Below are 17,609 nucleotides of genomic sequence, written 5' to 3' on the forward strand. Positions count from 1 at the left end.
ACATTGCTAAGAGAAATTAAAGAAGGCCTAATACACACACACACACACACACACACACACACACACACACACACTGTGTTCATGGATCAGAGAAGATTTAGTATTACTAATGTCAGTTCCCCCTAATTGATCTAAAAATTCAACATAGTCCCTACCAAAATCTTCACAGGCTTTTCTGCAGAGATAGGCAAACTGATTCTAAAACTTATATGGACATGCAAATAACTTAGACTAGCCAAAACAACTTTGAGGAACAAACTTTGAGGAATCACACTACCTGATTTCAAGATTTACTATAAAGCTAGTTATGAAGGCAACATGATATTGGTGTAAAGACAGACAAACAGATACAAGGAACAGAACAGAGTAAGGAAATAGACTAACACATACGAGTAGATAGTCAATTATTTACAACAAAGGTGCCAAAGTAATTCAATAAAGAAAGGAGAATCTTTCCAATAAATGCTGTGGAAAAACTGGACATTCAAATACAAAATAAAGGGACCTTGACCCCTTACCTCACACACCATATTAAAACAAAAATCTCAAAATGGATTATAGACCTAAATGTACAACCTAAAATTTTAAAATTTCTAGGTGAACGCATAGGAGAAAATCTTTGTGATGTTAGATTAGGCAAAAATTTTTTACCTAGGACACAAAAGGCATAAATCATAACAGGAAAACAATTGATAAAATTTAAAACTTCTGCTCTCCCAAAGATACTGTTAAGGAAATGAAAAGATAAGACACAGGTTAGAAGAAAATATCTGCAAAATAGTTATCTGATAAAAGTCTTGTATCTATAATATATAAAGAATTCTTACCACTCAATAAGAATAATCCAATTTTTAAGGTGGGGGAAAGATTTGAACAGAGATTTTACCAAAGAAGATATACAAATGGCCAATAAGCACATGAAAAAATGTTCAATATCATCAGTCATGAGAGATATACAAATCAAAACCACAGTGAGATGCTATCACATACCTACTAGAATGACCAAAATTTTTGAAAATAGATAATAAAAGTAGTGGAAAGACTGTGGAGTAACTGGAACTCTCCTAAATTGCTAAAAGAGATGTATAATGGCATAGCTATTTTGAAAAACAATTTAGCAATTTCTTGTAAAGTTAAACATATACTTACCATACAACCCAGCAATCCTACTCCTAACTATTTATCCAAGAGAAATTAACAGATATGAAGTCAGACAATTAAGTTTGCAAACTCATCCTAGAAAAAGTGCCACATACCTCATTGCTGAATATCACTATGGTCACCTCGGGAAGCTGTGCACTGATGCGAGTGCCTAGCCCACCCTTCAAAGCAATTTTGGAACTCTTTTTCTGGAATGGTCATCAGAGCTGTCCTTGTATTACCCTTGATGTCCTGAATGTCATCAAAATGTCTTCCTTTCAATAGTTCCTTTATTTCAGGTAAAGAAAGAAGTCACTGGGGGCCAGATCAGGTGAGGAGGGAGGGTGTTCCAATACAGTTATTTGTTTCCTGGCTAAAAACTCCCTCACAGACATTGCCATGTAAGCTGGTGCATTGTCGTGATGCAAGAGCCATGAATTGTTGGCAAAAAGTTCAGGTCATCTAACTGTTTCACGCAGCCTTTTCAGCACTTCTATATAGCAAACTTGGTTAACTGTTTGTCCAGCTGGTACAAATTCATAATAATAATCCCTCTGAAATCAAAAAAGGTTAGCAACATCACTGCAACAAGTTCACGAACTTAATTGTCAGACCTCATATGTCCACACAAAGATCAGTAAGAGAATGTTCAAAGCAGCTTTATTTGTAATAGCCAAAAACTAGACACTCAAATGTCCATCAACTGGTAAATGAATAAACAAATTATAGTACACCCATACAATGGATATTACTTAGCAATAAAAAGAAATAAACTCCTGATACATGCAAAAACATAGATGAATCTCACAAGCATTATGCTAAGAGAAAGAAGTTCAAAAGGCTAGATATGCCATAATTCCATTTTAATGACATTCTAGAAAAGACAAAAGTATAAGGACAGAAACCAAAAATAGTTGCCAAGGGTTGGGGTGTGGAAGAAGGGGCTTGACTACAAAGCAGCACAAGGAAACTTTTTGGAGTGATTAAAATATTCTATATTTTGATTAGGATGGTGGCTATATGACACAATGCATTTGTCAAAATTCATCAAATTGCATTCCTAAAAAGAGTGAATTTTTACTGTGTATAAATTATTATACCTGATTAATCTGAATTTTAAAGTAAATAATATGGGATGTTGATAATAAGGGGAAACTGTGCATGTGTCAGGGCAGAGGTATATGGAAAATCTCTGTACCTTCCCCGCAGTTTTGCTATGAACCTAAAACTGCTCAAAAAATACAAAGTCTTCATTTTTAAAAATGAAGTAAATGTATTGGAAATGCCATCTATTAATGAGATGAATGGGATGCTATGTTTTAATTAAAGGAGACTTTGATAATTTACAAAAAAGAATCCTTCTCATCAGTCACTAAAACCTGAAAACTTGTCCCTGGGAGGCAGTCTGGTATAAGAAAAAGCACGCCCAGCCTTTGGAGTGGAATAGACCTTAGTCTGAATCCCCGCTCTGCACTGACTAGCAGTGTAACTGCACAAGCTACTTAACCGCTCTGAGTAAACACAGTAAGTAGGGGTATGAAGCGTACTCGCCCAGCACTGTGATGACGTAATGGAGTAACGTACAACCTGATAACCCTCAAAGCATGAAGTCTCCCTCAGCACACACCCTATTTCTCAAACCCACATGGGGATCCCCATCCCTAATTTAAGTGCCCAAACAATGGTGACAGGAGTAGAGTCTGAGAAGCAGCTTGGACAATCTAACCTTAAATCATTCAAGGATTAAAATCAGGGGAACAGTGAGGCAAAGAGTAACAAAGCCTTTTTTTTTTTTTTAATTCCCCCGACAGATTCAAAAGAAGTCATGTCCCAGGTGCTCACAGAAGGCTATGTGCCCAGGAATCTAAACATTTTCATTCTGAAAATAAATGGTTTCTGAGGAGTAGAGGCCACAGGGGGCCAACTTTGACCTCCTGAAACAAGAAGCAGACTATTCCCAACTATAGAGTCAATATGGAGGCCGGGGAGGCGGGGGTCTCAGCATGCTTAGTCCAGGCTCAGACACAAACTCGGCTTTGATTTTCAAAACTGTCTGTTTTTGGGTACATATGGTCAAAGCTAGATGTGAAGTCTAAAAAAGGAGAGGTCACTGGGTATGGTTTCCATACAAAGAAACTGGGCCAGCTCTGCACCATTTCCTTAGCTCCAGAATACACTCCCCAGGTAAAGATGTCCTTAACCTGATGTCACATAGGATGGGAACCTCAGTTTCCAAAGAGAAAAGTCATAGGCACGCAACAAGGCCAGCTGAAAATCCGGGATAGAAAAAGCCTCCTCCTATAAAACAACAGTGCACCTTAGAATCAATAATCTCAAGACACAAACCTTGTGGAAATTTAGATCATAATTGCAAGTGGTATTCAAATCGATGGGAGAAAGAGAGAGATTATATAATAAAATAACTTTGGGGCAACTGGGCCATGATTTGCAATGCTGATAAAGCTGGACTCCCACCCTCACTCCTTATACCAAAATGAATTCTAAGTGTATCAAAGATTCAAATGTAAAACAGAAATCATAAAAGTACTTAAAGAAAACATGGGAGTATTTTCTTTTTATCTCAGAGTAGGGAAAACATTTCTAAGCACAATGCAAAACTTAAGCTACAAAGCAAAAACAGATCAATTTGACTACTTAGAAACTATTTTGGGGGATTCAAGAAAATGTAATAAGTTTACAGGCAAATTACAAACGAAGAAAACAATGCTTTAAATACAAAGGCCTAACCTCTTTACATAAAGAGAGCCCTTAAAAACCCTTGATAAAAAAATGTACAATCCAACAGAAAAATGCACAAAGAACATGAACAGAGAATTCCAAAAACAAGAAATACAAATGCCAATAATCATACGAAACCAAGATTAATCTTACCCACACTTGAAGAAATGCCAACTAAAATAAAGGATGTTTGACACAGAAATGTTTATATATTAAGAAATAGAAATTATGTCAAACCCACCAATAGAGGACAGTTAAATAAATAATGGTACATAAATTTAATTAAATACCATGTGCCTATTACAATTTAAATGCTGATTTCACCAAACTGGTAACACTGAAAGCAATCTGTAGCATATGGTTGAGAAGGAGGTAAAACTATTACAATCTATGTAGCAAGATTCCATTTATCTGTAAGAGTACATTTTTATCTATTTGTGCACAGAGATATGTCTGGAAGAAAATTCACCAAAATGACTGCAGTGATTGCCCCTGCGTGGAGGAATTTCAGGTGATTTTTTTTTTGTTACTTTATTTCAAAATGACAGCATCCTTTTAATAATCTACAAGGAGCACGTTTTTATAATTAAAGAAAACCGTTATTTTCATGTTGAAAAATATGAAGAAGTTTCAGTGCGATATTTCAACAAAATAAAACAAAAGGCTGTCAACATGTACTAAAGCAAGTGGCCCCGTCAGACCAAGACCCTTGCCCTGCGGCTGCCCCTTTTTTCCAGCACTGGGCAACAGAAGGCAGACAGGTAAGTACATACTCTGAGGTTTGCCAAGGTGAAGCAAGGTGCAGGATGGCGCGGGTTCAGGGATCAGGTTTGGAGGGTGAGCAAGAGTCAAGCAAACACTGGTTCCACCATATCAGCTGTGCTCACCTTGACCAAGTCTCTTCATCTCTTTGACCCTCAGGTCCCTTGCTATAAACCGAGGATAACTGCCTCTGCCTTATACAGCTGTTGAGAGGACAAAATGAGCTAGATATGCCATTCCTTCAGCTCACGGCTTGGCACGCACTAGGCACTCAGGAGAGGTCAGTTGCCTGTGTTATTATCTGGGACCTTTGTAGCCTGTGTTCACGTTGCAACCACTCTACTCTCCGTGATCCAGGGTCACAGAGCAGAGTGGAGAAAAGGCACTGCAAACCTCAGAGAAGCCAAACATTTGGTCTTGGATAACATACCTCTCTAGCCCTTTGAAACCCTTCCTGGAAGCAGCCGGTGATGGGTAGGGCAGCCAGCCGGAAGGAGGAGGAGGAGGAGAAGCAAAGGCTTCAGTAATTCCTGGTGCTGCCAGCACAATTCACTCCTCTCCTCCCACCTCTCCTCCCGGGCTGGCTGGGACCTTCCCACACACTGCCGTATGTCAGGATCCTAGAAAGGCTACTCGAATGCCAAGCCAGAAAGGACTTGGAGACCGTCTTGTGCAGCATCTTTTATTCTGCAGATGAGGGACTGCAGACCAGAGAGGGGAGGGGACCTGCAGGGAACCAAAGCAGCCAGTACTCAGCATAGATCACAGGGTCCCCGCCCATGCTCAGCCTTCCCTTCCCCTGGCTGCCCCCTCACAAGGCCTCCTTTCCCCATTTCTGTCCCCTGCTTCATTGCCTGTCGGACTGTTTAAGGCCCCTTCTCTTCTCTGGCAGCCCTAACTGTCCTTTATGGCTCAGTGGTGAGGGAAGCAGCCAGATTAGGATGGCTCTGACTCAAAGAATGGCCTAGAAAGAGGACTGCTATGGCCATCACTGAGCTAAACCCACACAGCCATTCTTTAGCTGCCAACAGCAATCCAGTTCAAAGCACGGTGTGAAACAAGAAGGAGGGAGGGAAGAACACTCAATTATTCTCAATCCGCTCTGGTGACACTGGAGATTACCTTCCAACTCTTAAGAAAGGAAGAGCCCGGAAGAGAGAGGTACCAGCAGATTCAAGAGGAACCAGCAGACTCCATCTCTCAGGTCGAAACGCAACCAAGGTGCAGGACAGCCGTGGGTGAGCCAACACTTGGAGGCAGGCGTGGCAGGCCACTTCCCCAGGACAGTCCCGACTCTTGGCAGTGACCGGGCTGGGGCTTACCTTGGGCAGACTGACTGGCGTCCTGGGCTTGGTCCTTGGGTTCTTAATCAAGAGCCTCTGATCCAGAGGGAGCAGGTGGTATTTCATGGCTTCGATGAGGAAGTCCTTACAGCTGTTGTTATTCTTTATCAAAGCCTCTTCTTCAACCGTCTAGAGGTAACAACCCACAGGTGATCCGGGAGCAGAGCTCAGCCCCACCTGCCAGGCTGCCACCCCAGGATGACACTCCTGCGCTCCCACACTCATTCATTCATTCCCACCACACAGCATCTCAGACCTCAAGAGAAAGGCCCACAGTTACAACTCGGTCACCTTCTGCATTGCAAGAGAACCGAGGAGCAAATGATTAAGCTCTGGCATCAGACAGGGACACACATCCCAGCTCTACCACTTAACTCCTCTGACCCTCAGTTTCCTCATCTGTAAAAGGGGCATATAGGGAAGCTGGTTAGCTCAGTTGGTTAGAGCGCGGTGCTCTTAACAACAAGGTTGCCGGTTCAATCCCCACGTGGGCCCCTGTGAGCTGCGCCCTCCACAACTGAAACAACTACTTGGAGCTGATGGGTCCTGGAAAACCACACTTAAAATAAATAAATAAAATTTCTAAAAAAAAAAAGGGCATATTAAAATTAATTTGGGGAATGTAATCAATAATGTAAAGATTTTGTAGGGTATCTGATGGACACTTGTCTCATTAGGGAGACCTCCTCAGGGATGATGTAGATGCCTGATCACTGCACTGTGCATCTGAAGCTGAAGCTGAACAATAATGAATGCCAACTATATCTATGTATATGTATGTATATACTTACAAGAAGCGGAGTACAGCATTAGGAATAGAGACAGTGGAAATGTAATGCCTCTGTGCAATGTCAGAGGGATAGTAGATGGGGGGAGGGGGTTTCACACAGTGTGAGGGATATAAATGATAAACGTCTATGTATTACTTTGTCTTGTGCACCTGAAATTAATAAAAAATAAATGGGCATATTAAAGTTACCCACAACCTCATTGACTGTGAGTGTTCATTTGTTTGTTTTGAGGCTTAAATGAGATTATGCAAAACAATGAGTTGTCCTGAAAGCCTTTGACCACATTCCGCCTGGTTTGAATGCATTATAATGTTTAGGGCAAATGGTCAGATATTTGAAGAGGAAAGGGAGGAAAAGAGGAAGAGGGCAGGATCCATCAGCCAACCTTTGGACGCATGAAATAAAACAAGGTGATGGTCAAGAAGAACTCGTATCCACATTCTTAAGTGAAATCCTCACAGAGAAACCTGGCCAGTCAGGCACTCTCTGACTGAGCGATATCAGAGAAATGTCCTGCACAAAAGTCCTACCTGCTGACCTCACCTTGAACCTCATCTAAGCTGGGACTAGGGCTTCCTCACCTCTTATCCCAGAGCTATGGGTCTAAGCAGGTTCTCAGCAAAGGTAAGCCTGTTTCCTGAGCAAGACCAAGGAAGAAACATTCTGGTGATCTCTCAAATCTCCACCCTTTGCTCCAGGTCAGATTGCTATGTGGCATATCTGTAAGGGGTAGTATGATCTCCAGAGGCCACTTCCTGGTTTCTTTGCAGCAGTTTAAGATTTATTGGGAAAGGTCAATTCCATTCAACAGCTAACAGCAACGGAATGTCTCCTGGTTGGGCAGCGCAGGGCTGGACAGCAGGAAGTCAATGATGAACAAGACAGGGTTCTGACCCTGTAGCACTCAAACTCAGAGAATGAGAAGGGCCTCCCCACACCTCAATGACCTCAGCCCTCAAGTTGGTCAGAAACGAGGCCTGGGAGCATCTCCTTGTTCCCTGCCTGTAACCAGGAATGAAACGCGGCCAGGGCAGCGTTGGAGCTGGCAGGGAAAGGACTGGTGAGACAGAGCCTCTGTCACCTCTGGGCACTTCCTTCCCCAGAGACGGTTCCGAAGAACACTCTGTTTCTCTCAATCCCACTGAGGGATTCAGCTAGGTTGGGACAAATCATAAACTTTTAGGGTCAGTTAAAAAAATTAGGGGCTGGCCCGGTGGCTCAGGCAGTTGGAGCTCCGTGCTAACACTGAAGGCTGCCAGTTCCATTCCCACATGGGCCAGTGGGCTCTCAACCACAAGGTTGCTGGTTCAATTCCTCAAGTCCCGCAAGGGACAGTGGGCAGCGCCCCCTGCAACTAAGATTGAACATGGCACCTTCAGCTGAGCTGCAGCTGAGCTCTGGGATGGCTCGGTTGGTTGGAACGTGTCCTCTCAACCACAAGGTTGCCGGTTCAACTCCCACAAGGGATGGTGGGCTGCGCCCCCTGCAACTAGCAACGGTAACTGGACCTGGAGCTGAGCTGCGCCCTCCACAACTAAGACTGAAAGGACAACTTAAAGCTGAACGGCACCCTCTACAACTAAGATTGAAAGGACAACAACTTAACTTGGAAAAAATCCTGGAAGTACATATACACTGTTCTCCAATAAAGTCCTGTTCCCCTTCCCCCAAAAATCACTAAAAAAAAAAAATTAAAAGGGTGAGAGAGGATCTCTACAACTGCTTGGGAGGAAAGAAAAATGCATGAAAAACTACTTCTCCCAAAGAACTCACTCGGTTTGAATGAAAAGCTCCTCTGGGGAGTTAGTGTTTCGTGGGTACAGAGTTTCAATTTGGGGGGAGGGAAAAGTTTTAGAAATGGATATGGTGATGGTTTACAGCACGGTGAATGTAATTAATACCACTGAATTACACACTTAAAATGGTTAAAATTATGAAGTTTATGTTATATATTGTATCACAATAAAAAACTGTTTTAAAGATATTGCATGTTACACACTTAGTACAATATTTTTAAATGTTTAATAAAGCCTAATAAATGTTAACGATTTAAAAAACCAACATCAGGAGACACCTCCCCAGAAGTCAGACAGTGTTGGCACAGGTCTGCCCAGGGCTTCCCCTTTCTCCTGCTCCTCCTCTCCCATCAGCCATACCCAGTGGGTTACAACAGTTTGAAGTTCACGGTCAAATGAATATTAATGAAATATTCTCTTCCAGAGGTATTCTGAAAAAAGCCTTTTTTAAAACAGGGTCTCACACAACAGTTTTCACGCTCACTGCCCCTGACCCTCTTTTCTACAATGTAAACCTTATTTGGCCATAATAACCCAGGAACTATCTTCTAATGTCTCTGTTAAGCTGTGGTTGTGGACACCTGATGGAGGGTCGACTAGGAGTCTCCAAGGCCCCAATACTTTCTCGGGAACCCAGGTCCACAGGCCGCCCTTCCTCCCTGTGGAAGCGACTGCTGGAGGCCAGATGTCCACATCTACCTTTGTTCAGGTTCCCACAGGACAGTGGGAGGTTAGACTCTGACATGGAAAGCTCTGGCAGGTGCAGTGTCTCTGCTTAGGGGGCATTTTCTACAGGAAGGATATGCTGCCACCAGGTGGCGGTGGTACCATTCCAAGCACCAAATGCAGGGCTCAGCACCTGAGAAGGGGGCTGAGGTTCAGAGACTCAGAGAACATTTCTCTCTGACCCCTTTGGCCTGTGGACAACAATGGCACCAGCTGAGGATCTTACAAGCTTGTGAGGACACTGCTTCCGCCACTAGTAGCACCCATAGTAGCAGGCTTTACATGGATGATTGCATTCTATCCCCAGGCAATCCATACAGGCAGGTGCGAAGACTGAGGTTTAGAAAGGCTGAGAATTTGCCCAGTGTTACATGGCTGGGGAGTGACAGAGCTAGGCTGCTGCGCTTCTGAGCCTCCTCTCACCTTTCCTCCACTCTTTGCATTTCTTCCAAAGACTTCAGGGATAGCAGAGGGCTAGCCTACTGCCTCAGTGTTTTGTTTTGTCCATATATTTAAGTTTTATCCTCCACCTACTGGTAAGAGTATGTAATGTCATTTACTGTACAAAATAAGTCAAGTGATGGATAAAGAGAATACAGAGTATTAAAGGTGGCAGCCTGCTTAGTGCAAGGTGTGTGCTTTGGAGCCAGACAGACTTAGATTTGAATCCTGAATCTGCCTCTTACTAGCTGGTGCTTCCAGCTACATTCCAACCTCCACGAGCCTCAAGGCCCAAATGTGTAAAACGGGGATTGTAATCTCTTCTCATAGGGTTACGATAAGGACTGAATGAGAAACACGTGGCACCATGTTTTCAGAGGAGGTAGACGCAATGCAACATACATTCCAGGCACCTGTGAGGAGCTGGTTTACAGCCCCAAGCTGGGCATCAAGCTGCCTAAAACTAAGGCAAAGAGGGAACATAGCAACATTATGGAAATGACCCTTCTTGCTTGGTCCTCTACAATAAAAGCAGGTAACTCTTATTGGACATTTGTTTTGCCCTGCTCCTTGCTAACATACATATTTACAACTCCTTTGGCCCCCGTAACAATTCTGCTGGCTCTATTATAATTTCCCTTCTATGGAAGAAGAAACTGAAGCTTCAAGAGATTAAACAAAAACTCCAAGCTAACAAGCAGTAGAGCAGGGACTGGAACCTAAGTGTCTTATTCTCAAACCAATGCTCTTAAGCCTTACAGTCCCACACCTCATACTTAACCCAATGGATTGATGCCCTCAACCCATAGAGAAGACCCAGAAAACTCCTCAACCATGCCATACAACCAGGGTTGCCCACGCTACTCCTAGAGGCCTGGGTAAGTAGGGAAGAGTGTGGTTCTTGACACAGGACTCACCTGGACTAGGTAGTCCCTAGGTAGAAGAGGGAGACGGACATGTTCCATCAGCTTTGCCATGTGCTCTAAACGGCTTTCTTTCTCATAATTGATCCACGAAATCACAGCTTCGAAGACCTATAAAGAAAATCAACACAGATTACCAGAGACAATAGCTTTCAAACAATTTCCTCAACCTGAAAAAAGAAAAAATAAGTTAAAAGTCATCCACAAGGGTATTTAATTTAAAGTCCAATATTTAAAATAAAACAAAGATAGAAAATCTTTGTTTACTAGCTGATGTGAGACAGTGATCAATCACACACACACGTACCTTACAAGCGATAAACCTACAGTCTCAAATGAAGAATCGTCAAGGTGCATTGCAAAATAAAAATCAGTTCCAACAGTTACTTAAGAGTAGAAATACAGGGAACTCTGAACCAAATTTTATAAAGACTGCTCAAGAGGACCAAAAGCCCTGGGGGCAATGTCATCACCCCCCTCACACACGCCCTTCTTATTTATCTCCCATGTTCAGTTAATGCAGAATAAAAACAATAAAAACATCCTCTGCCAAAAGTTGGTGGTAATGATGAATGTGACACTGAATGACAGAGAATTTCTAACACGGAATGGCAAAAATTTCTCCTTGGGTTTAACCTCTCCTTAGAGGAGAGATTTCATTTCTATACAAATCAAAACTGGGCTTGAAGGGAACATTTGAGATCTTGCTCCTCAGCATGTCATCAGTTTGGCTCAAATAAATTCTTATATAAATTTTCTACAGGTTTAGGGGGAAAAACAAAACAAAACTGGGCTTGGCACCAAAAACCTATGGCTTCGGTGTTTACCTTACTCAAGGATCAGTCCACATTCGAACTCTGCACCATCGTATACACAGATAGATAAACTTCAACATTGGTTAGGCTGTGGAAAAATCTGCACTGTTTGTGGAAACTTCATTAGAATGGCTTTTTAAGAGAGAAATAGAGAATTTGGTAATACCAATTAAAAATTTGAATGTGCGTACTCTTTGACCCAAAAATAATACTTTGAGAGCTCTAGCCTACAAAAATACTCACAAAAGTGGTACAAGAATATGTGTTCCTATAATGCAACATATAGATGATGTATTATAGAACACTTGAAACCTATATAGCTTTGTTGACCCTTGTCACCCCCAATAAAATTTAATTAAAAAAAAGAAAAAGAATACGTGCTGCACATTTTTGTAACAGGATAAAAAAGGCAACAACCTAAAGTCCACTCATGGAGAAATTATTAAACTAATATCCGTACCATAGGATATTTTCAGCTGTTAAAAAGAATAAAACAAAACAGCGTGTGCCAGAAAGCAAGAAAGCACTCGGAGGTTAGGGGAACACAACAAATGGACACAGAGGCTACTAGATGGGGTTTTCATTGCCAACATTTGGAGCAATTTAAACATTGAAGAGAATAATGAAGAACTCAGATCAGTACTGCTTGGATGAGATGATGGTGGGAGTGAGGACTGGGAAAGGGGCCAAAGGAAACCTTTTGTGGCGATGGATAGATATGTGGCCCTTACATGGGCACATGCACTTGTTAAAACCAATCAAATGATACACTTAATGTCTATGTATTTCACTGTGTGTAAATCATTACCTCAATTAAAAATATTCCTAGTTGAAAGAAAATGATAGTAATGAATGATAACAATGAATAAAAAAAGAATCCATGAGTCCATAAGTATATACTAAAAAACAAAAATGTGGGAAGGGTTCTTCTTCACAGAAAAATGCCACCTAATAAAAGTACAAGAATGAGAGAATTGGGAAAACATCATTTGCAACCACCAATGTAATATCTGATTCAGCAAAGATTATCCATGAATGCTGAAATCATTGGGTGAAAAGCTGTTGGGAAACAAGATATTCCTAGTTCTCAAAGTACCACCTCGCAAGTTGTTTATTAATTAGATGGGGATGGGGAAGACGGCCTCAAATGGGGACATCTGACAGATACCACCTTTAACAAGAGATCAAAGTTAGCACTGCCAATAATAGGACAAATTATATTCTTGATAGTGATTTAATAGGAAGGACACAGTAACCCCTAGTAGTATTCTTCCTCAAATGTTTAACCTGAATCTTGTAGCGAGGAAACAGACAACTCCATATTTGGAACATTCTACAAGACAGCTGGACTGGATTCTTCAAAACTGTTAATATTATGAAAGACCAAAAGAAAGGTGGGGAGGTGGTGGTGGCAGGGAAACAGTTCTAGAAGAAGGGGATTTAGAGACAGGAGAACTAAATGTAATGCATGATCCTTCATTAGGTCATGGATTAAAAAGAAACAGTCATAAAGGACTTTTTTGAAACTATTAGGAAATGTAAATACCCACCATAGATTAGATAATATTATTGTACCCATGTTAGCTTTCTGTGGTATGGTAATAGTTTTCTGGCTAGAAAACAGAACTTCCTTGTTCTTAGTGGGTGCGTGATAAAATATTTAGGGATGAAGTGTCATGATATCTGCAATTTATCTGCAATGTTTCAGCAAAATAAAAGATTAAATATGTTGAGAGAGAGAGAGAGAGAAAGCAAATGAAGCAAAATGTTAACAACTGGTGAATCTAGTATACATGAATGTTCCCTCTTTCAAACTTTGCCACAGGTTTGAAATTTTCCAAAATAGTAAGTTTAGCGAGGTGAAAATACATTTGAAGGGAAAAGGGAAAATACTGTAACAAAATTTATGATGTGGCAAGAAGTTGAAATGAAAACAAACTATATCTCCCCCTGGGGTGGGGGAGGGGAAACTCCAATTCTTAACCTAACTATATTTTTTGTGTGTATTGGTATGTTAACGATGCTTTGCCCCTAAAATGCTTGGCCCTATTTCCTACGTATACACTTAAGTCAGGCTGGGTATACTCGAATTGGGCAAGGAATCAGAAAGGAATCAATCAGAAAGGGAAGGGAATAGAACAAAAGGAAAGGAGCAGTATGTATGTATAGTTTGCACACACACACACACACACACACACACACACACACACACACATCATGGAAATCCTCGTCTAGTTCATTGCTTTAAAATATTAACTCTCATAGAGCTATACCCCTCACCCTCATAGCATTATTTGGTGAATAACTGTATATTTTTCAACCTGCCCGTAAGATCCGTGAGAACAGGGACCTTGTCTTATTTGCTGACACATAATACACATGCAAATACTTTCCCAATGCCTAAATGGACAAATGAGCTGAGAAGGTAAGGAGGCAGTGGAGCCTGCCCAGGCCGCAGCAGGACTGGGGAGGTGGCTGGAACCGTGGTGGGGAGACAGAGCCAGGCCACAGACCGAACGATGCTGGCGAAGTCTGACTTTGCTGTGTTAGCTAGTGGGCAGCCATTGTCCCGTCCTGCCTTGCTCTGTGGTTATCCACACTTCCTTCTACTCCCGTTTGTTGACTGTGAGCTCTTGGGGAGGAAGAAGTGATTCTGCTCTGTCTCAGCACCTCCTACCGCTGAGTACATGCCAGGCACAGAGAAGGCAGCTGGCTGAGAAAGCTCTGCTGAAGAATGAACAGCAGTCCTTGGGTAGGTAGCATTTACTGATCACGCCCTTCCCCATCAACCAGCTTAGTTTTTGTTACAAAAGCTGAAAAGCAAGCTGAGTCTAATGAAGTCGATATTTAACCTTATCTTTATTTTTGACTTGACTTGTCCAACTGGTTCCGCTTAGTTGCACTGTTTACTTACTCAGCTGTGAAAGCCACAGCACTCGGCAACAACGGTGACCTTCTCAGCAGCGAGAGAAGGCCACATATTTTTTTCATTTAACTTCATGCTTGAAAAATAAACAAGCAAATAAGCTTCCAACTAGCATTAGCCTTCAGTGTGCCTGAAATCATTCTCACAAGCTCCTCCCATCAAGGGACTGACCAAGGCAAAGGGGCAATAAGTAAAAGCAGCTTGTTTTACCCCGTGCAGAGTCCTCTGCCCCATTCGGCATGAGAGCCCAGAGAGCAGACACTCCTGCCCCTTAGTGAGTGACTCGCCCAAGTCCAGAGGCAGAAAACAGCAGGGCTGGGGTCCACACGAACCCACCTCCATGCTCATGTTCTTACCCGCTGTTCTCAGCTGCCTCTCAACTGTCTATAGCAGCGTTGGCAGACTGCAGCCCACAGGCCACATCAGCCAGCCACCTGTTTTCGTAAATAAAATTTTATTGGAACACAGCCACTCTCACTCGTTTATGTACTGTCTGTAGCTGCTTTCACACGACAACAGCAGAGGGTTGAATTGAGACCATGTTCCGCAAAACCTGAAATATTTACTATCTGCCCCTTTATAGGAAGTATGTCAACTCCTGGTCTGTAAGCAGAGACCCTGTGGCTTCGATCATGGACTAGGTGATGTCTCCTCAGATGAAAATACTGTTCATGGGTCCCCTAATGAAATAATCAGCTGCCACAAGGCACACTTAGGGTTTCACTTTTAAACAAAGAAATAGCATCATTTCCTTACTGCTTCACATTCCAAAACCAATTTATTAAGTGCTAGAAGGTTGTTATGTGGAAAGAGATGAAGAAAATCAGATTTTATCATCCTCTGCTTACTACACTTCCAATGTAAGCACAAGCCTTGGCCAGAGAGCATCAGATGAACCTGACCTTCCTACTCCTCTAGTTATACAGGCAGCCAAGCCTGGACTGTACCTGGAGGAAAGAGGGCAAAGAGGGGGCCCTGGGGATCTTAGCCCTGCTTTCAAAATGCATTCTGAGACTCCAGAAGGGGGACTTAAGTTAAAATAGGCAGGGTAGTGACTTGGCAAAGGGAGAGGTTCAGTTGAAGGTGATTCTCAGCAAAACACAGGATGGGGGGAAAGAAGCTAATTTTGACAAACTCAGGAAAAACTAGGTTCCCACACGTGGATCTAATTTGTTACTCAAGATTTAAGAACGGGGGCAGACGGATGGCTCAGTTGGTTAGAGCGTGAGCTCTGAGTAACAGAGTTGCCAGTTCAATTCCCACATGGGCCAGTGAGCTGCGCCCTCCACAACTAGATTGAAGACAACGAGTGGCCACTGAGCTGCAGGAGGGGCAGCCAGATGGCTCAGTTGGTTAGAGCGCGAGCTCTCAACAATAAGGATGCTGGTTCAATTCTGACATGGGATGATGGGCAGCGCCCCCTGCAACTAAGATTGAAAACGGCAACTGGACTTGGAGCTGAGCTGCGCCCTCCCCAACTAGATTGAAGGACAACGACTTGGAGCTGATGGGCCCTAGAGAAACACACTGTTCCCCAATAAAAAAAAAATTTTAATTAAAACAAACAGAAGAAACACTGAACCACTGTATCATTTTTTTTAAAAAAGGGGGGCCGGCCTGGTAGCTCAAGTGGTTGGAGGGCCGTGCTCCTAACACTGAGGTGGCCGGTTCGATTCCCACATGGGCCAGTGAGCTGCACCCTTTACAGCTAAGACTGTGAACAACAGCTCTCCCTGGAGCTGGGCTGCTGAGGTTGGTGTGTGCTGCCCTGGGCTGCCGTGAGCTGCTGCTGTGAGCGGTCGACCCACAACTGGTGACCAAATGCCTCAGCTGGGGTTGGGGGTGGGTGTGGGGGCAAATCTCAGAACACCAGCGTGGGCCAGGGAGCTGTGTCCTACACAACTAGACTGAGAAACAACAGCTTGAACTGGAGTGGGGCGGGGGACGGGAGGCGGAAGAAAGGGTGGCGTAAAAAAGAGTTAAGAAGGACTAACTTTATGATTAACAGGCTCAGTGCTAGACATTTTACATGCATGATCTCATTTAATCCACCAAAATCTCAGTGACGGTGGGGATCACTGTTCACATTTTGCAGCTGAGAAAATTGCCTCAGAGAGGTTAGCGACTTGTCCAAGGTCACACTGCCAGAAATAGTGCATCTGGGATGTGAATTCACCTCTATCTCCAAAAACCTGAGTTCTAACATTATGCAGTATTGCATCTCAGACGCACAACTAGTTGAGAAACCTAGGCAGACTGTTGAGTTGAAAAACTACATTCCTGAACCCATAATCCTAATTACACCCTCCACGTTCTCACAGGACACCCCCGCTAGGTAACCTCTTCTTTCCCAGGAATTGAGCCATTAGAATTTGCCAAATCCACTGCCATGATTTTAAATCAAGTAGACAGCACTTCTAGACGTGAGAAGGATTCTGTCAGACTTCCGTTGTTTCTTAAACCAAAGCTTAGCAAGAGTTACATTACTCATACTCCACCTCACTGTCACACACAACACAGGAGACAGCTGGGAGCAGTGGTGCACTGGAGCTGGAGTTAAAGCCTGCGTGTTTCTTTCCAACCCAGTGTTTAAGTGACATCACACTGGTCGTTTGAAATCAGGCTTAGTGGAAATATTTACACCATGGAAATTAGCAAATGAATCAGCAAACATATCAGAGCTTTTAGAGTTTTTGGAGAGCCAGTTGTTAAATATTTACCAGCATACTACTGGCTGGGAGATGTCCTGGTCTGACGGCTCCCGGGACTCCAAAAAGCCTACCTGTTTGCACTTACCTTTCTGACAGTATTGTCATCTGAAGGTTTTATAGAGCATTTATAAAAGCTCTTTCTTGGTAGCGGCCTCATTTCAGACCCGCCAGGGCCCCATGAAGCAGCTCGAGTCACTGACAAAAGGGAAAAGTGAGGCCGAGAATGGGAAAGTGGGCTGCCCAACGTCAGCCAGCTAACTGGTGACAGGGCAGCATTAGAACCACTGGCTTTCAATCTACACTTTCACAGCACCCTGTACATTTCCTCCGCAACACATTTCCCGGTTTGTAGCCATCCATTTATCTGTGTACACATTTCAAAAAATCTGTCTCCCTCATGTGATTCTAAGTTCCACGAAGGCAGGGCTCTTGTGTTTATCTCTTCACCAATATCTCTCCTGTGACTACTAACACACTGCCTGACACACAGAAAGCA

At 42.9% G+C, this 17,609-nt stretch overlaps 1 protein-coding gene across 9 annotated transcripts in view; it reads right to left on the bottom strand.

Annotated features, from left to right (window-relative positions):
• The window catches only part of KLHL3 (kelch like family member 3), a 250,916-nt gene that overhangs the window by 20,376 nt on the left and 212,931 nt on the right, over positions 1-17,609 (bottom strand). For all 9 annotated transcript variants that reach the window (XM_081035619.1, XM_081035613.1, XM_081035620.1 and 6 more), the window contains 2 exons: positions 10,656-10,772; positions 5,964-6,113 (listed from right to left, as the gene is read on the bottom strand). In XM_081035619.1, coding sequence (XP_080891745.1) covers positions 5,964-6,113; positions 10,656-10,772 — 267 coding nt within the window. The remainder of the gene's footprint in view (positions 1-5,963; positions 6,114-10,655; positions 10,773-17,609) is intronic.

The sequence above is a fragment of the Rhinolophus hipposideros genome (genome assembly GCF_964194185.1).
Source record: "Rhinolophus hipposideros genome assembly, chromosome: 23".
Taxonomy (NCBI): domain Eukaryota; kingdom Metazoa; phylum Chordata; class Mammalia; order Chiroptera; family Rhinolophidae; genus Rhinolophus; species Rhinolophus hipposideros.